Raw genomic sequence first — 22793 nt, 5'->3', positions numbered from 1 at the left:
AAGTCGCTCATTTCATGGCCAACTCTTTGCAACACCATGGACTATACAGTCCATGGAATTCTTCAGGCCAGAATACTGGAGTGGGTAGCTAGCTGTTCCCTTCTCCAGGGAATCTTCCCAACCTGGGGATCGAACCCAGGTCTCCCTCATTGCAGGCAGATTCTTTACCAGCTGAGCCACCGGGGAAGCCAAGTGTAAGTGTCCTGCCTGGCATTTAATCAGGTGGCCTGACCCCAGAGCTTATGCACTCAGCTTGTGGCGTCTCCTGCCTGTCCGTCTCCATCGTCAGTCTTGCTCTCCCTCAAGTCATTCAGGCTAAAAATCAGAGTCACTCTTCCCTCTCCCCCATAACACTGCATCCTAAATATCCCTGGAATCTGCACTTCGGTCCTTTCCCACTGCTGTCACCTAATCCACATCACTATCGTCTCTCTCTTGGACTGACACAACCACCTTCCAGCTTATCTCCAACAGTCTCCTTTGCGGCCTCCCACCCCCACCCGGCTCCCCGAACCTTCCTTAGGTGATAACCAGAAAACTCTTTTCAGGATGACTGTATGATCGTATCATTCCGCTGCTTGAAATCCTTCAACAGAGCACTGTTGGTTTTAGGATAAAATCAAACATTCATAACATGACTGTTCATAATCTGACCTTTCTGTCTTACCTTGTGTCCTTTCCCTCCTTCAACATCAGTGCAGTCTTTTTCTGTTGTACTTTGCTGTTACACCAGAGAAGGCGATGGCACCCCACTCCAGTCCTCTTGCCTGGAAAATCCATGGACAGAGGAGCCTGGTAGGCTGCAGTCCATGGGGTCGCTAAGAGTCCGACACGACTGAGCGACTTCACTTTCACTTTTCTCTTTCATGCACTGGAGAAGGAAATGGCAACCCACTCCAGTGTTTTTGCCTGGAGAATTCCAGGGACGGGGGAGCCTGGTGGGCTGCCGTCTCTGGGGTCGCACAGAGTCGGACACGACTGAAGCGACTTAGCATTGCTGTTACACACCTATCTTTGTCTTTTTTTTGGTATACCTCCATGTTTATCATTTCTCTGTTTGTTAGAAGTGCTTTCACTATAGAAAAGCAAAGAGAGAGAAAAGAAACAATTTGAATTAGTCTGCAGAGACAGTAAAATTTCAAGAGTGACATGAAAGTAAATGTTAGCAGGTATTGATCTTGACTCTTGCTTATTTAGCTGTATGAACTCAACAAGAATAATGTACTTTAAACTTATTATATAAGTGACCATTTCAAGCTGTCTCACAGATGATAATTCTTTTAGAAGATAATTCTTACATTTTAGACCTGACTGCATTTAATTACAGAGTGTTCTCTTTTGGATCAGAGTCATGTATGTTCATGATTGAGTTCAACAAATAATTGTTGAGTCTGTTGTGGATATAGGGAACTGTAAGAACAGAGCAAATTGAACCCCAAACACATCTCCCATTTTTTTTTTCTTGTCTTTGGATGTGTTTGTTTAATATAAGCTTATATATTGGGTTCAAGTTGCAAATAGCTTAGACTTGTTCCATAATGTCGATTATTTATGAGAGTTTTCCATAAAATAGAGCCTGGATAGTGTAGACCTTTGCTTACTATGTTAATTTTTCTTCCGGCAGGCACCAATCCTTACTTGACTTTTCACTGTGTTAATCAGGGAACCATTTTGCTGGATCTTGCTCCAGAAGATAAAGAGTATCAGTCAGTAGAAGAGGAGGTAATGTACATCAGAATTTGTCATTATCTTTTCCTGAAATCCCTGCTTACGTCTCTTTTTCCGAGAGAGGTGAACTTGCCTTGTATTGACCGATGGTCCGTGCCCGCTCATCGTCTTGTCTCCTTTGGCCGTTGTGGTGGCGCGCTGCCAGCATGAGAGTAGGACTGTAGACGTGGCGCTGATGCTGGCCCGTCGGAACCGCTCGGGTTTCCAGTGGGTGGGCCACACGTGCGTCTTTACTCTGGAGACTTTGCTGAAACTCGTAGAAGTAAAGACACCCTATAGAACTATTTTCTCATACTGATAAAATGCTACCTAAAAATAATATGGAGTGAGAATCTTGTCTCATAAATAATAAACATCTTCTCATCTTTCTTTTGGAGAAGGCAATGGCACCCCACTCCAGTACTCTTGCCTGGAAAATCCCACGGACAGAAGAGCCTGCTAGGCTGCAGTCCATGGGGTCGCTAGGAGTTGGACATGACTGAGCAACTTCACTTTCACTTTTCGCTTTCATGCATTGGAGAAGGAAATGGCAACCCACTCCAGTGTTCTAGCCTGGAGAATCCCAGGGACAGCGGAGCCCGGTGGGCTGCAGTCTCTGGGGTCGCACAGAGTCGGACACGACTGAAGCTACTTAGCAGCAGCAGCAGCAGCATCTTTCTTTTCATGAAAGTTTTAAATGTGGTTATAAGATAATGTGTGCTCAGGAAACCTGCCTCATAACTCCAGTCATCTTTCATTTCTACAGTCAGTTATTTTAAAGCACCAGAGTCGGACTGTGTGTGAACCTCCTGGTAGATGTGATGCCACAGAGATGCCCCCGCTCCTGATGGCTTATGCCTCACTGAGCTTGTACATCACTAAGTGCCTAATGGCATTATCATAATAAATAAGCTTCCTAACTAATTCCACCGTTTTGCAGAGAAAGGCCTGCCTATATTTTTGTTTGTTTTCCCCGTCTTAATTAGTGCTGATATGATTCCCACCCCAGGGTCTCAGGACCCTGACCCCAGGGTTGCATTAAAGCTCATTCTTAGTTTATCAGGAAAGCATCCTGTTTTCTCCTGTCTTACTGAGTAATCATTCTCCTTGTAGGAACTAAACTCTGGTTATAAGGTCAAAAATTTGTAGTGACTAACTTCACAAAGGGAGCAGTAAGATAGAGAATCAACTCTTTGAGTCAGTTCTCTGAGAACCTTAGGAATTTAAAACATCTTAATTTTCAAATTATCATAATTCTTAATTTGGAGAGTAGAAGAAGGGTAAGTAGTGTTCAGAAGATAGTTATTCCACTTACGTGTTATACCCAGCTTCCTCCGTCTGTGCAAATATACTTTGAGATCCCAGAGCAAAGAGATGACATGGACTTTTTCACCTAAGGGACAAAAATTTATTGATTTTTATCAATTTTTTGTGTTTATTTTCAGCATTAGTGCAATGGGGTATTAGTTCAACGTTAGGAGTTTTAGTTAGACTCAATCACAATGTTGGTTCTCCTCAGTAACAAAAAATAGTAACGTGGATGACTCACTATGGTATTTTACCCCATGACATTTGCAGGAAAACTTTTCAAAGCTTTTATTACAAAATAAATAGAAAGTGCAAAAGTTTGATATTTATGTCTATTTTCTCACCAGAAATACTTACTCACTAAACTTGTTGACTCATTTATAGTGAACTCCTATTTACTTACTAGTGCTGAGTCTTAGACTCATTAGCGAAACAATACAATAGAATTAAAATGTTGAAAACAGGAGGACTATCTTCCGAATTCCACACCAGCATATTTTCAGAAGGTTATTTTGTCTTGTTCTGTAGATGCAAAGTACAATTCGAGAACACCGAGATGGTGGTAATGCGGGTGGCGTCTTCAACAGATACAACGTCATTCGAGTAAGTTTGGAGCGTTTCAGGGTGAAGACTGGATTGCACAGCTTGCCTGACTATCAGATATAGCTAGATCAGTTGACATTCATGAGACTAGTATGCTGATAAGACTACCAGCTCCCCCACAAATTTGGACTGTAATTTCTGTTTTCACTATTTCAAAGTAGTATTAAAGGCCTCGATTTTTAATCTGACTGAGTCAGTGATTATATCAGAATGCATACATCTCTTAATCTCAGTATTTTAATTCATAACATGAAATAAATGACTGACTGCCATATGCTTTTTTCAGAGGGGTGTCATAAAGATGAATAAAATCTGTTGATAAATGGTTTAACCCTTTGGGTTAATGGACCTATTGACATTACACCAGTACACATCAGAATTACCTGGGGAGCTTTCTGAAAGTACAGATTTATAGGCCCCTACAACCTGAAGTCCTCAAGTGATTCTGAAGTATAGCCAGGTCAGGTGTAGATAACGAACAAAGAGTGTAGCTGAAAATTGTCACTAAAAACAGAGTATTAACTGAATTATAGTGACCTGGCAACTGTATTGTTTTTAAATAAGGTTTTAAGCAAATGAAACAAAAATTGAACCTCCCTAAAGAAAAACATACTTCTGATTTTAAATTATAAACTGCCAGTTAACATGCATTTCACTGATTCACTTCTTTCTTCCTCATCTTTAAAGATTCAGAAAGTTGTGAACAAGAAGTTGAGAGAGCGGTTCTGCCACAGACAGAAGGAAGTGTCTGAGGAGAACCACAACCACCACAACGAGCGCATGTTGTTTCACGGTGAGCACCCGCTGGTCATCAGCTCTGTGTTTGCGAACTCCAGGAAGGTGAAAAGCCTGTGGCATTGATTGTATTCGTGTTGTGTTAAAAATGGTTTTTATTTATCTTTTTCATTACATGTTGGTACCAGCTTTCTAAAGCATTACATGTATGGGCTTTCCAAGGCACGTACAAGGCAAATAACTTATCTGAAATTGTCTCAGAATTTAAATTGCATGCTGAGCCATCTAGATGGTGAAACACTGTTTTTGTTGTAGTTCAGCAGAATTGTTTTAGTTTATTGGATTATCTGTTTTTGCTTAAATCAATACTGGGTGTAAAATAATCTGTATTTTCAAAGTTACATTGTACTTTGCTATCTAAAATCTCACTATGAGTCCCTGGTAAAATTCTAGTACATGATAGTAATTTATGCATCGTAGACCATCCTACAGAGTAAACTTCTCATGTAAGCATTATTAGTGTTACTCTGCCAAGTGCAAATAGTATGTAGATAATAGAGATTCTAGAAAGTGCTCAAAACTGATCTGTCTTTATATTTTTAGGTTCTCCTTTCATTAATGCCATTATTCATAAAGGGTTTGATGAGCGACATGCATATATAGGAGGAATGTTTGGTGCTGGGATTTATTTTGCTGAAAACTCTTCTAAAAGCAACCAGTATGTGTATGGAATCGGAGGAGGAACAGGCTGTCCCACGCACAAAGACCGGTCATGTTATATATGTCACAGGTGAGCATCATGCCTTCTGTGTAAGGGTTGCTACCCTCAGGTCATGGACCAGATTAGTTTCTCAGGCTCTGCAGAAGTCACAGGTCATTCTCACTCTTACTCCTAACAAATCAGACCGTGTTGAAGGTTAGATAGGAATAGCTGATCTGCCCCTACCCTAATCAGAGCAGTGACATCAGAGCTGACAGCAGTTGTGGTAAAAGCCAGGTATTTGTCTGGGAAAAGCCATTCATAGGTTACAGCGAAGCTCCCTCCATCTTGACTTTCTCCCTGGGCTCCACTCTTGACTTTCTCCCTGGGCTCCACTCTCCTTATTTTAGATTCAGGACAAAATTGAGAATTATTTCTGGAGAACAAGGAACCTCTAGCACTAATCACATTTGAACTAGAGCACATAACTTCTCTAAACAAGTAGAATCTTTCATTTGTTCCTGGTCAGCGTTTGCCCCACAGGGTATTGGTATCCCACACTGGGACCACTGCATCTGCAGGCCGCACACAGGCACAAGGCAAGCTGGTGAGCAGACATGAGCCAGCCAGGCAGGGCCTGCATCTTCTCCTGTCTCCATAGCAACAAGGATGCCCTGGGGCAGGAGGCAGAAGGCAGGAGCGAGGGCTGTCAGGTCACACTCTATGTGACATACGGACACTGGGTATAGCATGGCAGTGGGCCCAGCAGGCTGATCAGGCAGAGTCTCAGCCTGCTCTGAGTAGTGCCACCACAGTGTGGAAATCGAGCTCGAAAAGCTTCCTTCTAATGCAAGTCCAAACCTTTTCCTCTGGGACCTACAAGAGGATACAGTTGATGCCAAGCCAACATTACCAGTAGCATCACACTAAAAAAGCCAGCCCAGGCAGGATTCAATTAAACTGGGTCTAGGACAGTTTTGATTCACAGTAATATTTATTTAGTCATAATGCACAGATCATACTTCATTACTTAAAACTATTTGACTGAATAATAACTATTTACAGTTAACAGTAGGACCAAATCTTATAGCTTAGTTAAGATGTCTATTAATATGTTCAAGTATTTATTAAGGGTTTGCAGACTTTTATTTCAAAGGGCCACAGTGGTAAATATTTTAGGCTTTGCAGGCTGTAGGATCCCTGTCACAGTGACTCAGCTCTGTGCTTGTACAAAAGCAGCTACTGCCAGCCTGTAATGAATGTGTCTGTGTTCCAATAAAGTTTTATTTACAAAAACAGGTGGCAGCCTAGATTTGGCCCATAGTTTGCCAACGCCTAGTTTATTTAATACACTCTCTTCCCAATCAATCTTTCTTTTCCTCCATAATATTTAACAACTGCCTCAATTCATGTTTCACTCAGGTAGTGAACTTTCTGGCCATATATTGAAGCTAAATATTTTTATATATAATCCACTTTTATTATTATTCTTTATCTCCTCTCAGACTTTACGTCTTCATAATGAGTAAACCTAATTTTAACTTCAGACGCTGTTGCCGTCTGCTTATTTTCTTCACTTTTCCTCCTATCTGTCCACACTCATTCTTCCAGAATGCAGTTTCACCAGTATTTGTCTTTTTCCACTAGTCAGAACTTGCCAGGTGTTAATCTGTGATTGATTTCTAAACCATACCAAAACCACTTTAAACTTTAAGTGGAACTATTGAACCTGCTAACTGCTTATAGTAAATCAGTATTTCAAATCTCATCCTATTCCTACTCACAAAATTAAAAATGACATTTAAATTAGCTTGCCTTACGTTAACTATCTTTTTAAAAAATCAATAAACCTACCAGTTATACCATTCTAAGATTTAAAGCTTCCTTGATAGTATTGCTTTGCTTTTTTCTTCAGGCAAATGCTTTTCTGTAGAGTGACCCTTGGCAAGTCCTTTCTGCAGTTCAGCACCATGAAAATGGCCCACGCCCCGCCAGGCCATCACTCTGTCATTGGGAGGCCAAGTGTGAATGGGCTGGCCTACGCCGAATACGTCATCTACAGAGGAGAGCAGGTATGGTGCTCGTGAGATGAGCGAGCCCAGGCTGCTGTAAACAGTGGATTCAAAATGCGAAGACCACATAAGAATTAAAACCATTTACTGTAATAATGTAAATATGAATTTAGTTGAATTTTCAAGTGGATTGAAAAGGAGAAAAAATAGATTAACTATATACACGAAAACAATGTTTTATTATATGCCAACGGTCTTGGGCCAGGTGAGGTGTGGAGCAGGGCGAAGAATTGCAAACAAATTCTGGATTTCATTTAGATCTGTTGATTGTGGGCAAAGATTTGAAACTCTTTCAGGGTGTATTCTGGGATTAAGCAAATGAGTAAATATGTGATGTGTTGATTTGGGGAACTGGGTTCTCACTGTGGAAGAAGAGATGTAAATATGGAATGAGGGAAGGTGAGAATGACTCTAGGGACGGACAGAGATTGGAGGTATTGATAGGAACGAATGGTTTCTAGTAAATGTGTATATGTTTGTACACATTTAAGTATATGCATGTATGGGTTTATGAACAAGAGATATGCTAGGCACATATATATATATGAGTACATATGTGCATGTATTTCTTAGCACTGTCTGCTGAAAGCAAAAAAAAAACAAAACCCAGTAGCAATGAGGACTCCTCAAGCCCAGATCTTGGCCTGTAATACCATGCCCCATAGAAGGATCTTTGAAGAAACAGCTAATTCCAGGGCTGGAGCAGATTAGGAACTTGTTACACCAGAAAGGAATGAAGTCCTCAAAAACAATGATGGGAGCATGTCACAGGGACACAGAGTCAGCTCAGAGTGGCTCCCAGTGGCCAAATCTGAGATAATTTGAACATCAGAATAAGTATAGTAATAAATTTTATACCATTGGAAAGAATAGGAATTTATGATTCCATATGGATAACCAAGAAAGGAAGGGAGAAAGGGAGGAAGGAAGCTTTCAGGTTAAATGAAACCCCAGAGACAGGATAGCTAACTGCAGATTCTCCCCCCAAAGTAGATCTGGTATTAGAAGAGAAAGGACATTATTAGATCTACAAATAAAATTGAAATATAAATGGTAGGTTAAAAAACGTAATATGTCCGTATAAAATTTATATATGAGAATATCCCTATTCTTAGGAAATAAATACTGGCATATTTAGGAATTAAAAAAACCATGACAAGGTATACTACTAAATCTGAAATGACTCAGGGAGAAACATATCTGAATCTCTCTGTGTGTCTGTCTAGTATATAGAGAAGTAGGGAGAAAGTCCACATGATAAAGCAAATAGGATAAATAAAACCTTAACAATATTTGGGTGTAGGTAAAGGGTTGGACTCTTCGCATGAGGTGACCAAAGCACTGGAGTTCCGGCCTTAGCATCATTCCTTCCAAAGAAATCCCAGGACTGATCTCCTTCAGAATGGACTGGTTGGATCTCCTTGCAGTCCAAGGGATTCTCAAGAGTCTTCTCCAACACCACCTTGGAGAAGTGGTCTTCTCCACCACTTTTGATGCTCAAAAGCATCAATTCTTTGGTGCTCAGCTTTCTTAACAGTCCAACTCTCACGTCCATACATGACCACTGGAAAAACCATAGCCTTGACTAGATGGACCTTTGTTGGCAAAGTAATGTCTCTGCTTTTCAATATGCTATCTAGGTTGGTCATAACTTGCCTTCCAAGGAGTAAGTGTCTTTTAATTTCATGGCTGCAATCACCATCTGCAGTGATTTCAGAGCCCCCAAAAATAAAGTCTGACACTGTTTCCACTGGTTCCCCATCTATTTCCCACGAAGGGATGGGACCAGATGCCATGATCTTCGTTTTCTGAATGTTGAGCTTTAAGCCAACTTTTTCACTCTCCACTTTCACTTTCATCAAGAGGCTTTTTAGTTCCTCTTCATTTTCTGCCATAAGGGTGGTGTCATCTGCATATCTGAAGTTACTGATATTTCTCCCGGCAGTCTTGATTCCAGCTTGTGCTTCTTCCACCCCAGCATTTCTCATGATGTACTCTGAATACAAGTTAAATAAGCAGGGTGACAATATACAGCCTTGATGTACTCCTTTTCCTATTTGGAACCAGTCTGTTGTTCCATGTCCAGTTCTAACTGTTGCTTCTTGACCTGCATATAGGTTTCTAAAGAAGCAGGTCAGGTGGTCTGGTATTCCCATCTCTTTCAGAATTTTCCACAGTTTCTTGTGATCCACACAGTCAAAGGCTTTGGCATAGTCAATAAAGCAGAAATAGATGTTTTCTGGAACTCTCTTGCTTTTTCCATGATCCAGCGAATGTTGGCACTTTGATCTCTGGTTCCTCTGCCTTTTCTAAAACCAGCTTGAACGTCTGGAAGTTCATGGCTCACATATTGCTGAAGTCTGGCTTGGAGAATTTTGAGCATTACTTTACTAGCGTGTGAGATGAGTGCAATAGTGCAGTAGTTTGAGCATTCTTTGGCATTGCCTTTCTTTGGGATTGGAATGAAAACTGACCTTTTCCAGTCCTGTGGCCACTGCTGAGTTTTCCAAATTTGCTGGCATATTGAGTGCAGCACTTTCACAGCATCATCTTTCAGGATTTGAAATAGCTCAACCGGAATGCCATCACCTCCACTAGCTTTGTTCGTAGTGATGCTTTCTAAGGCCCACTTGACTTCACATTCCAGGATGTCTGGCTCTAGGTCAGTGATCACACCATCGTGATTATCTGGGTCGTGAAGATCTTTTTTGTACAGTTCTTCTGTGTATTCTCACTACCTCTTCTTAATATCTTCTGCTTCTGTTAGGTCCATACCATTTCTGTCCTTTATCAAGCCCATCTTTGCATGAAATGTTTCCTTGGTATCTCTGATTTTCTTGAAGAGATCTCTAGTGTTTCCCATTCTGTTGTTTTCCTCTATTTTTTTGCATTGATCACTGAGGAAGGCTTTCTTATCTCTCCTTGCTATTCTTTGGAATTCTGCATTCAGATGCTTATATCTTTCCTTTTCTCCTTTGCTTTTCGCTTCTCTTCTTTTCACAGCTATTTGTAAGGACTCCTCAGACAGCCATTTTGCTTTTTTGTATTTCTTTTCCATGGGGATGGTCTTGATCCCTGTCTCCTGTACAGGGGCAGGAAGAGAAGGGGACTACAGAGAATGAGATGGCTGGATGGCATCACTGACTTGATGGACGTGAGTTTGAGTGAACTCTGGGAGTTGGTGCTGGACAGGGAGGCCTGGCGTGCTGCAATTCATGGGGTTGCAGAGTCGGACACTACTAAGCTATTGAACTGAACTGAACTGAAAAAGGTCGGACACGACTGAGAGACTTTTGAACTTAATGTGCCAGTTTGCAGTTGTTTACAAATAAAGAGTTTTTGAAGTACCACAGAATACTTTTATCAGATTTTTCATTTTAAATCAGAAATGCCCAGCTTCTAGAAAAAATATTTTCACTTTGACTCAGTAATTCTACCTTCAGAAATCTGTTTCAGATAAAATCAGTGACAGTCACATCCCCCAAAAAGCACCTAGAAGGATGTTCATTGCTGTCTCGATTATCATAATGAAAATTTTAAACAAACTAAATATTTAGCAAAAAGGGAACGATTAAATGAATGTTAGTATATTTGTGTGCCTGTGATTTAAAAATATATCTACATGGTATTTGCTAAACAGAATCAACCAAAACATAAGAGCAATTATCTCTGGGTATTAAGATTATAGATGATTACAGTTTTCTCTACCGAACACTTTTCCAGATCTTGTAAGTTAGCTATGGGAAATAGAATTTCATTCACATTTGGGTGGGAAGAAATAACATGTCTAGTATTTGCTGATCTTTTAACCATTTCCCAAGTACTTTGACTTGATAACTTGTTGAAATTCTCTTGCTAGAAACATTTAAAGAATGATGTGGTCCACATCATATTTGAAAGAAAAAAAAAGTACCTTAAAAATGGATAAACTCTGTTGTTTCAGGGGAGCACACCTGTGCTTCCCTATGCAGGTAAACACATGGACAGTGTTAATTATAATGTCTACTAATTGGGTCGTTGCCCATGAGCAATTTCTCCTGACTTATGGTAGTTTTCCTTTGCCAACTTTTCTTTCATTCCCCTTAGTTATACCTTATATCATATTTCACCTTTAGTATCAACATTTCTAAGAACATGTAAATGTTTTATTCAGAGGGTTGATCTGAGGAGCATTATATATTATTGGTGGGATTGTTTCTTTCTTTAGAATTGAAAAGATATATTGAAAATTAACTGCACTGTACTTGAAAGAAAAATAGTTCCAATTTTAGTATATGACTAGACTTAAAATATCAGGAACGTTTTTGTATGTTGTACTTTAAGCCTCACATTAATTAGACATAGAGGAAGTATTCTCTGGTCATTGGCAGTTACAGAGATGTGGCCTGTTTTACTGAAGTGATATGAACAATGCAGAGCAACTTAACCTGGAGAACGGAACAGAACGATTTGTAGAATGATTTTCAAACATACAAAATCATTCAAGGGAGCATGATGCCTCCTCATCTCAGTGGAGAATAAACTATAAACACTTGAGTTTAAATTATAGCATTGAGGATTTGAGTTAAGAAGAATTGCCTGAAAGTGAAAGTCACTCAGTCATGTCCAGCTCTTTGCGACACCAAAAAAGTCCATGGAATTCTCCAGGCCAGAATACTGGAGTGGGTAGCCTTTCCCTTCTCCAGGGGACCTTCCCAACCCAGGGATTGAACCCAGTGTCTCCCACATTGCAGGTGGATTCTTTACCAGCTGAGCCACATCGGAAGCCCAAGAATACTGGAGTGGGTAGCCTACCCCTTCTCCTCCAGATGCAAGATTCGAACTGGGGTCTCCTGCATTCTAGGAAGATTCTTTACCAACTGAGCTATCAGGGAATTTGGCTTCTAAAAGTGATTGTTGAATCTTTTCTTCTAAGTACTTAAAAAAATATGCTGTATGCTCTTAGAACCAGCTTGGGTTTAGAGTAAGACTTGACAGGAAATAATGTTTGTTGGTCTATCCTGGGCCCTTCTGGTCCTGAAGTTTATTAATTCCCTTGCCTTAAAGCCTACTTCTGGACTTTGATATGATTAATTCCTATCTCAAACTATATGCTCAGTCACTCAGTTGTGTCCAATTCTTTGCGACCCCATGAACTATATAGCCCTCCAGGCCCCTCTGTCCATGGGATTTTCCCAGAAAGAACACTGGAGTGGGTTGCCATTATACACAGAAGCAATTCAGTAGCCTAGTGAGTAAGAACCAGAAGCACTCAGAAAATGATCTTTAAGTCATTCATACCATTAGAATCTGCCTAAATTTTACATGTGTTGGGAATCTAAAATACCATACTACCAAATTCAAATACTTGCGTTACCGATTCCTTTGCTTAAGCAACTTTTCTACAAGCAAAAGGATGTATCACACAAAGGATCATAGAAGACAGGGGTAGAGGCTCATCTTCAGAGCCATTCTCTTTCCTGTCAAAGTTGCCTTTCACTAGTCAGCTTGTCAAAATGACCTCCAAACTCTTGCCTCTAGGTTACTGGTGACCCCGCACACCTCGCCTCCCCCCCCACCTCACTCAGTGGGTTACCTCATCATCTATGATTAACTTGAAATCAGTTCAGTGAATTATTCTGTCTTTGACTTTTCTTGAAAATGCTGTGTGACAGCAATCGATGAGGTGACATGAGAAAGATTTTTCTTTGCCTTAGTTTTCTGGTTTTTGGCACGTGACTCTGCTGCTGCTGCTGCTAAGTCACTTCAGTTGTGTCCGACTCTGTGCAACTCCATGGACTGCAGCCTACCAGGCTGCTCCGTCCATGGGATTCTCCAGGCCAGGACACTGGAGTGGGATGCCATTTCCTTCTCCAGTGCATGAAAGTGGAAAGTGAAAGTGAAGTCGCTCAGTCGTGTCTGACTCTTAGCAACCCCATGGACTGCACCCTCCCAGGCTCCTCCATCCATGGGATTTTCTGGGCAACAGTACTGGAGTGGGGTGCCATTGCCTTCTCCCATGGCATGTGACTCTAGGAGGCGTAAATGTGGTGTGACGAATTTACAGTATTCAGAGGTAAAATAACATGATAGCAATTCTAGGATTACAGGGTTTACACAGGTTTACGTACAGAGATGAATGTGGACCTCCTCACTGTCCAGGCACCTATGAATTAGCTGGCCTTTGCAGGCTCTCAAGGTATATGTAGAGTATGGGTTATGACCAGCAGCCTCTGAAGCATCCACGTGAAGCTGGGCTTCAGTATCTTACCTGCCCAAAGGATGATAATGCTTTCTTCCTGTCCTTTCCAGGCATACCCAGAGTATCTGATCACATACCAGATCATGAAGCCGGAAGCTCCTTCACAGACCGCGACAGCCGCAGAACAGAAGACCTAGTGAACGCCCATTGGTAAAGGCCGGATCGGATTTCAGCCCGGGCCTGGATGACAGTGGATTGTTTTCAACAAAATCAATATTCTGTAAATCCCTGACAGCCTAGAAATAAGCTGTTTGTCTTTTATAAAGCATTGCGATAGTGATGAATATAGTATGAGTAACTGATACATACTCAACTGCTACTGTTCCCTTTGAGGAAATGTTTACAGGGGCGGCCTTTTAATATATCTCAGGCTCATTTTCATTGCAGTTATCCATCGCTAAGACAGGACTACTTCGATCTAGACTTAATGGGAAAAAAGACAACATAACCAATACTTTTCCCAAATGTTCACAATTCACACACTACATTTGCTTTTCTACATATGGCCCGTGTATATAATAAATATACACATATGACAGGCTCATTTTTTAGTTTTTTCTGAGCATTATCATCCACTTTTTGTTGCTATCATTGTTGTTGCTTACTTTGAAAATGAGCCCGAGCCTTCCTGAGGATATTTTGCACAGTCACACTGACTAAAATCACTAGTGACATAACCCGAGCTTCCGGCTGAGCAAGGCTTTTAGTGTCCACTTTTTTTCCCCCACTGATTTATTTTTTATCTGTACCTCTTATCAGCATAAACGGAGATGGAAAGGAAAAACGCCACATTTCAGTTTCCTTTTATGATTGGCCAGTCTTACAAGGGAAAAGCACCCAGCATCCACCTGATTTAGGAACTCCCAGGTTCAGAGCAAGTCGAAGCCCATGAGAGCCGCTCGCACTTCCCAATGCAGGCCTGCCTCCAAGGCGTTCAGGACGGTGCTGGAGGGCCAGGAAGAGCCCAGCCGGTGAGAGGCTGTGGTGACGTTCAGAGGGGAGACCGCCGGGGAGGCCTGTGAATCCAGAAGCATTGTTAAGACGCGTGAGGGGCCTGAGGTGCGAAAATACGGCAGCAGAAGAGGACCACGAGGACTTCTCCAAGATAACACTACTTCCCTTCACTTAACCCGAACCACCAGAACTGTCGCCCCAGAAGCAGCTGCCTTACTTCCCAATTCGGTGGAATTACCATACTCCAGTAGAAACACAAAAATACTACTTGATTGTTCCTCTAGTTTAGAAAGCTGGGGTTCAAATCCTGTTTAGTCACTGGGTAGGCGCAAATGGGAGAACTCTTTTGTTTGCTCCAGATTTGGGGTTTATTTTGAGTGAGGTGCTTCAGATAGTTTACATAGGTCCCTGCACTAAATTTTTGAACCATTGTCTCAAACTGCTTAATAGATGAGGAGAACAAAAATGGAAACCAAAGCTCTTTCGGTTGTTTTTTAAATGAGAGAAATAGTCGTACTGTTTCTTCTTGAAATCACTGCTTTGTTTTTTTCCCTCAACATTTGTCAAGTGCACGTTGACACTTGTAAAAAAAAAAAATTATCCGTGACAGTTCTCACACTGGTCCTTTTCATCTTAACTGAATATTGAATTGAGTGCATTAACATATTTACATGGACATGCTGTGTGTCTACTCAGCTTCGAAGCAAAGTAATATAAATGTGGCAGAAAAAAAGGAAAAACAGTGTGATGCAAACTTGCCATTTCAATTTACAGTCCTGAGAACTGATTTGCTTGTTTGTTTTTTTTAATGCAGGTTGATTAAGCTGTGACTTCATTTAATCTCCTAAAGAAAAATAAAATGGTTACATGCAAAGATTCTAGAATAGGGTCTTAAAAACACACATTTTGCTTTCCTTTTGGCTTGAGTCCAATGCTAGAACTAGGCATCAGGAACTAGTTTTGAGTTTTATAGCTGAATCTTGCATGGGTCCTCAAAATTAAATCAAGAATTAGCCTCAGTTGTTGCTTCTATTGAAGTTTTAGTGACCCAAGCTGGGTGTTTGTGTCTTGGCTACTTGTTTAATAGCACTAGAATTCCACACAGAGCTCCCAAGTTTGATATTCATGAAGAGGGCTGTTTTCCTCCCTTCCTTCTTTTTTGCTGTGTTTGTAACAGTGGGTTGAAGGAATTGGCATTTGTGTCGTTTTCAGTAGCTGTGAAAGTGTATACTACTTGCCTCCAATTAGATATAGTTTAAAATGGTAAACACAGCTGTGATTTTTAGTTAAGTAAAAGGATGAATATGGTATGGATCTCAAAAGCTTTATAGCTTCATTAAAAACAGAAGCCACTACCCACTCAACTGTGGTTATATGTCGTTTCCGTCACACTAACTAGGTTAACGGATGTGCCAGTTTGAAACTTCAGCCTTATATTTGAGAAGCTAAGCCGTGGTTCGGTATTTAAACTGCCAATGTTATATCTGACATTCTGTGTGCCGAGTAAAGGTACTGTGTAAGGAAGACATTTGCTGTGCTTCTTGTCTTGTAATGATTTGAGTATGTAGTAGTTCTTGAAGGAATGTGTACATACTACTCATCTGCTGAAGAGAATGAGGTAATCAGTATCTCATAGGAGCCAAATACATTTTTTCAAAACTTGAAAACCAAAGGTTACCCTGAGCACGTTTCAAGTTAGCAGACATTGATTGCATTTGGAGTTTCCACCCATAGTAGTGGGTCTTAAAAGCATGGCATTCGGCTAGGCTGAGATGCAGTTAATTTCTTGTACACGCTCTACAGAAACACTAGCAAGTGAGGGCTTCTAGTACGCCCGCCCCTGAGTGGCCCCTCTGTTTCCCAAACCACAGAGAAGAGAGAATCCAGACCCTCCAGCCCACTGCACGTCTGACATCAAAGGGCTTCTAGCCCTGATGGCCCGATTTGCTAGCTGTTGGCATCAGTTAAGTGGTCTGGACTGGGCACTTTTCTCCTTGTTCTTGGCCTCCTTCCCTTTTCCCCAGATTGCTAATCCGGATTTAGGATTAGCTCCAGCAGTTACCTTTGACCCCACTCATTTGCCTCCTTTCTCTGTCTTGAGTCTTGCATACATACAGCGACTGTACCTCAGTTTCCAGTTCACAACCAGAGTCAGGTAGTAGGCCTCATGTTCTCTGCCTAGAAGATTCGGCCACTTTGTTGACAGATGACAGCGTGGAACCCAGAGTTCTGATTCTGTGCAGAATAATAGCAGTACAACCAGAATCCTTCCTTCATCTTTTTCTTCTTGGAATTTGGAATTCCTGGCTTTTCAGTGACATAAGTAAACAACACTAGGACGTTTGTGTGAGATGACATCCTGCTCCTTTGAGCTTGATATTAGTGGCTACACTAATTTCTCTTTGCTCTCCAAATAGCGAAGTGCATTGATACGTGCAGAGAAATGCCTAAATGTGGCAAATAAAGTAATATAGAGTAATATCATAGCCTCTATTCAAAAAATAAAATTTTGGTGTACGCTAGAAAACAGCATTAGAATGCAATAAGTTGTCTATGTTTATCTCACAGCTGCACTTGGCCACTGCTCACCCTCGTTCTTAAACACCTGTACCTTCTGGATTTCCGTGAACACTTTCAAACAGAAATGGTGTGTACTTTTAAGCACCTTTCCCCTAGGATATCCAGATCCTATTTGTATGATAATCTATGATAAACAGCCTTTTTTCTGTATTTTTCTTTTGGGCAGTTATCTGACATAGAGCTATAGATTTTAATCATTCAGGCAGCGCTCAAAACTAACATTAAGATAGGGTTTCATGTGTCAGAAATTTAAAGACTAAACTTTGATGTCAAATCAGTGACAGAAATTAAAAGAAAGTAATTGTGAAGATGATATTTGTGCTTTGGCTGGATACGTCTAGCATATGAAAAGGAAATGCATTAAAAAAAAACTTAAAAAGTAAGACTACTTCAGATACCTTGTGCATTTTGAAATTAATAGACAATTAAAATTTCTTAAGAAAGCCTTAGCTATGGCAGAGAACTTTTCATCTTTTATATCCTAATAAACACAGAGTTGTAATTCCATTTCTCAGCATGTGAAAGATGTCAGCATGTTGGGTGTATCTCCATGTATCTCACACCTGGTAAACTTAGTTGACAAGAATCTATTTTCTAAGGAATCCTCCTTTATCTGCAGAGGAGCTGAGAGAATCAAACCATCCCCCATTCCTCTGCAGCTGAACTTCCTCAGCTATCAAACATTCTGGTTGAGGGAAATGATTTCAAAACCCATGAAGTTTTGTGCATGTAGGGATTACCAGCAACTCATGAAGTGATAGATACCATGTAGAATTTGAGTGTTGCACAAGCTAATTTTGAATCATTTAAAAATATAAACCACAGTGATAAGTGACAAGCAGTAGGAAGCTAAGATTTTACATACTCCCCAAGACCAAATACGCTCACAAAGTGACCAGTTTTAAACATCTGCAGAGGTTGTTAACTCCTTTGAGAGAATATTCACACGGTAGAGGTGACTGCATTCTGACTCTTCATTTTTTCACATTTTCTTTTATGCTTTACACTTTCACATCTCCATACACACCCCACCACCCATCTTTTTCAAACAGATTTCTCATGCTCTAGGATCTAGAGTGTTTGGTTATTCTTCATAAGCCTGCCCTTTTCCGCAGGCAGCTCTTGAAGCCCCTTGATGTCTCTTTGTGTTTGCAGAGAAGTACAGTTAAACCCTCGTGGAGCGGGGGGAGGTCCCTTACATGCCTCCAGCCCCTCCCAAGGCTCAGGAGGAAAAGCTAGAAAACACAATGAAAATTGGAAAGGAACCAAAATCTTTGAGGCTAATAGCCTAGACCTAGAAGCCGACCTTGACTATATAACCATTCTATTCATGACACAGAATATTTAAACTCTTCTTGTGCATAGAATATCTGCTTCTGCTTCCATTGTTTCAAGCTCACCCTGTCTATTGTCTTTGATACCTACAGACTAAAAGGTACTTATATCAAGGTTTCTCAAAAACATTTACAAAACCAGCTTTGAGGAAATCAAGAGTGTTTCCTGGCAACAGCATTTGAAGTAGTAAGTGTATCTTCTCATTGTGATGTTGGTCTGTGTACATAACCAACGTAGTGACTCTTCGGTTATCATTATTGGTAATGTTTTTATTTGTAGTCTCTGTGACCCACCAATGGCAGGGAGTTCACTTCACTCTCCTGTCCTGTTTTACGTTTGTCTATTTGTAGAATTGCCAGATAAAAGACACCCAGTTAAATTTGAATTTCAGATAAATAATTGTTTTGCTTAAGTATGGTTTGCATTATTTGGCATATATTTACTGTAAAAAATTATTATTTATCTGAAATTCAAACTTAACATCCTGGGCTTTTGGGCTTTGTTTTGTTTCGTTTTACTAAATCTGGCAACCCTGTTGATTTGGTCGTAGGAAATTGCTTACAGCATGTAAATTCTTCTAGACTTCACTCTCACATGGATTGGAGGACCTTTTTTTCCCCCTCACCCTCTTCTTTCCAAAAGAGAGCGTCAAGGAACTCAACCTGCCTGCATGGTGGGTTTCTATTTAAGACATCTTTATGATTATATTTAACCTGTAATTGTGCTTTGGCTAAATGTCTAACTTACAGTACTTGTAATTGTTTAATATTCAATAAAAACATTTTTAAAGTATACGGTATGTGGGTAGCAGTTAGCTCTGAAGTGTTTTCATTTCCCTGTTTGTTCCGTTCAACCTGACCAACCTTAATGTGACTGCCCTAAAACTGCCGGAAAAGACAAACAACAGCTCCCTCTCATCTTCGGACAAGTCTCTATGAGACCCGCACGAAGGGCCTTATCCTCACCTCGCAGCCCACATGGGAGTCACTGAGGTAGGTACAGCAATAGCAGAAGCACAGCTGCCTTTTAGAAATATCTTCACAACAACGGGGCACGCACTTTGGAGACAGACTTCACTCTGGCTCCCAAGGCAGCTGGGAGGCCGGCAAAGTGGTATGGCTCCGGACCTCACTCCCTCCTTGTATCGTGGGAGTGTGGGGCACAGGAGCCAGTGGACTACCTGCCTCTTGTGATGGCACTGCTTTGGTGGCTGTGACTCAGGCTAGAGAAAGTGCACCCTATGAATAGCACTTGTGACCCTTTGTCATTGGGCACGGTTCATTTTTCCTTGTTATTTTATAATCATAAGACAGCACAGTGGGCGTCTAAGCTGAAGGAGCACCTGGCATTACAAAGGTCATCTAAAGACTTTGCTGGTGGTCCAGTGGTTAAGAATCTGCCCACTAATGCAGGGGACGCAGGTTCGATCCCTGGTCAGAGAATTAAGATCCCACATGCCACGCGGCAGCTAAGCCCACATGGCCATAACTAAGATCCAACGCAAACAAATAATATAAAAGGTGATCAGTTCCCATTCAGCTGAGACCTGGCTGCCAGATTTGCAGCTTAGCATCTGCTCTAAAGATCTGCGTCTAGAACAAGGGGAAGGGGATGGTGCAGGACTTCAGTTGGCCAATCCCCACCTGTCCTGTAGAGCTAACAATGAATAAGACGTCTGACAATATGTAGGTGACATGTTCATTTTTTTAATAGGATTCTTGGCATACTTTACTTGGGTCAAAGGCTGATTTGAAAAGTAATTCTATTCATTTCTACTTTGATAATTCTGCTTACAAGTCTGGAGAATGTTATACAAAGCATAAGATAAATTAGGTGTTTAGGAATTACAGATCCAAACTACCATATATAAAATAAATAACAAGGACTTACTTTTGGATGGCATCACTGACTCAATGGACATGAGTTTGAGCAAACTCCTGGAGATGGTGAAGGCCAGGGAAGTCTGGTGTGCTACAGTCCATGGGCTCGCAAAGAGTCAGACATGACTGAGTGACTGAACAACACAAAAATATAGAACAGGGAACTATAATATCTTGTAATATCCTAAATGCAAAAGAATCTATATATAAAGCTGAATCACTTTGCTGTATACCTGAAACTAACAGAACATTGTAAAATACCTATACTTAATTTTGTTTTAAACAGTTTAAAAAGAAGAAAACCATGGATTGAATCCATGGTGGTATGAAGAGGCTGGAGTTTTCAGGAAACCATGGCTGCTGTGGACCACCAGATTGGTTCACAACCCCCAGGAAATTCTACGGGGGCTCTGGGTCTCTTCTATCTGCCAAGTAGGAATAATTTCTGCCAAAGTTATTTAGTAGGAATATTCGGAAGATCTTCAAGTGCTCTTGGGGTCCTAGGAGAAAGCAGAAGTGTAACGAGAAATCTGGCCGGCTACGTAGTCTGTAAGTGCAGCAAGTTTGCTGAAAGACCGTATAGGATGAAGACACCTCAAACTGCCGGAGTTCAAGGCCTGGCTCTGCCACTTATTATTAATAGCCACGTGACTTTGGGAAGCTCCTTACCCTCCCAGTGCCTCAGTCCCTTCATTTTCTTTTTTTTATAAATTTATTCATTTTAATTGGATGCTAATTACTTTACAATATTGTAGTGGTTTTGCCATACATTGCCATGAATCAGCCACAGATGTACATGTGTTCCCCATCCTGAACCCCCCCTCCCCCTCCCCATCCCATCCCTCTGGGTCATCTCAGTGTACCAGCCCCGAGCACCCTGTCTCATGCATTGAACCTGGACTGGCGATTCATTTCACATGATAATATACATGTTTCAGTGCTATTCTCCCAAATCATCCCACCCTCGCCCTCTCCCACAGAGTCCAAAAGACTGTTCTATACATCTGTGTGTCTCTTGCTGTCTCACATATAGGGTCATCGTTACTATCTTTCTAAATTCCATATATATGCGTTAGTATACTGTATTGATGTTTTTCTTTCTGACTTACTTCATTCTGTATAATAAGCTCCAGTGGAACGTCCCTCATGGTCAAGTGGTTAAGACTCTATGCTCCCAATGCAGGGGGCACAGGTTCAATCCCTGGTTGGGGAATTAAGATCCCATATGCCCCACAGTTCATGGGGTCCATGGGGTCACCAAGAGTTGGACACAACTGAGCGACTTTCACTTTTCATGCCCCACAGTTCAGCTAAAAATAAAGACTGTAAAATGGGTCTCCTACTACTAGAAGTTCATAGAGTTGCTGTAAGAATTAAAACTAGCATTTTCTGCTGAGTTTTGTATGGGAACTGAGCTCCTACAGAGTAGACCTGGACACACGGTGAGCGCCTGCTGATTTAGACCCTGGTCAGCTAGTTCTCCTAAGAGAAGGTTGTTAAGAACAGAGGTTGTGGTTTATTTCAAAATGGTTCCTTTCTCTCTCCTACTGCCTAAAGAACAAGGAAATTTTTCTCCAGTGTTTACTATGAGAACCTATTTGAGCTCCTGTAAATAAATCTCACAGAATTGTCACAGTCCCCGATGACTGGGTCCCACTGGAGTTTTGAGCTCTCAGGGTTATCCACATTCAGCCTCTAGCAGTTCATTGCAGTTCTTGTTTTCCTGCTCAGTACTGGTTCCCCGAGCAACCTCAGCTCATGAATCTCAGCTCCAGTAAATTGTTATTCTCTGTATTTGCCTGTCAACTTCTCCAGTCTCGGGGACAATTTCCCCTGTGTCCTTACCTCTCTTACATATCCTAGGAGAGCTGATTTTTCACTCTGTTTGGCTTTTGACGTGTTATTAGGACTTACACCTTCCAAGTTCCTTACATGTAGAACTAGAACCCCCAGATCACAATGACTGTTTAAAATATAGCACTAAAGGCATCATCTATAAAAGAAACTGATAAGCTAAATTTTTATTTACAACTTCTGCAAAAGATTCTGGGTAGAGAATGAGAAGATAAGCCACAGACTGGGAGAAATATTTGCAAAAGGCATATCTGATAAAGCACTACTATCCAAAATATACAAAGAATCCTTAAAACTGGATGTTAAGAAAATCAACAACCTGAGTAAAAAATAGAACAAAGACTTAAACAGACACCTCACCAAAGGAGGTAAACAGATGACGAATAAGCATAGGAAAAGATGTTAATGCAAATTTGAAAAACGACATGCCATTACACACCTGTTCAGATCAGATCAGTCGCTCAGTTGTGTCTGACTCTTTGCGACCCCATGAATCGCAGCACGCCAGGCCTCCCTGTCCATCACCAACTCCCGGAGTTCACTGAGACTCACATCCATCGAGTCAGTGATGCCATCCAGCCATCTCATCCTCTGTCATCCCCTTCTCCTCTTACCCCCAATCCGTCCCAGCATCAGAGTCTTTTCCAATGAGTCAACTCTTCGCATGAGGCCAAAGTACTGGAGTTTCAGCTTTAGCATCATTCCTTCCAAAGAAATCCCAGGGCTGATCTTCAGAATGGACTGGTTGGATCTCCTTGCAGTCCAAGGGACTCTCAAGAGTCTTCTCCAACACCACAGTTCAAAAGCATCAATTCTTCAGTGCT

General features: G+C 41.1%; 1 protein-coding gene across 1 annotated transcript in view; it reads left to right on the top strand.

The window, feature by feature from the left end:
* Positions 1-19027, top strand: part of TNKS (tankyrase, TRF1-interacting ankyrin-related ADP-ribose polymerase) — a 161604-nt gene extending 142577 nt beyond the window's left edge. Inside the window, exons 23-28 of the mRNA XM_010838821.1 lie at positions 1625-1722; positions 3544-3618; positions 4306-4411; positions 4957-5143; positions 6969-7125; positions 13417-19027. Of these exons, the coding sequence (XP_010837123.1) occupies positions 1625-1722; positions 3544-3618; positions 4306-4411; positions 4957-5143; positions 6969-7125; positions 13417-13503 (710 nt within the window). The 3' untranslated portion in view covers positions 13504-19027. The remainder of the gene's footprint in view (positions 1-1624; positions 1723-3543; positions 3619-4305; positions 4412-4956; positions 5144-6968; positions 7126-13416) is intronic.
* Positions 19028-22793: the final 3766 nt, after the last annotated feature.

This window comes from Bison bison, unplaced genomic scaffold (assembly GCF_000754665.1).
Source record: "Bison bison bison isolate TAMUID 2011002044 unplaced genomic scaffold, Bison_UMD1.0 scf7180017864105, whole genome shotgun sequence".
NCBI classification, from domain to species: Eukaryota; Metazoa; Chordata; class Mammalia; order Artiodactyla; family Bovidae; genus Bison; species Bison bison.
This window is presented reverse-complemented; position numbering and strand designations above follow the sequence as displayed.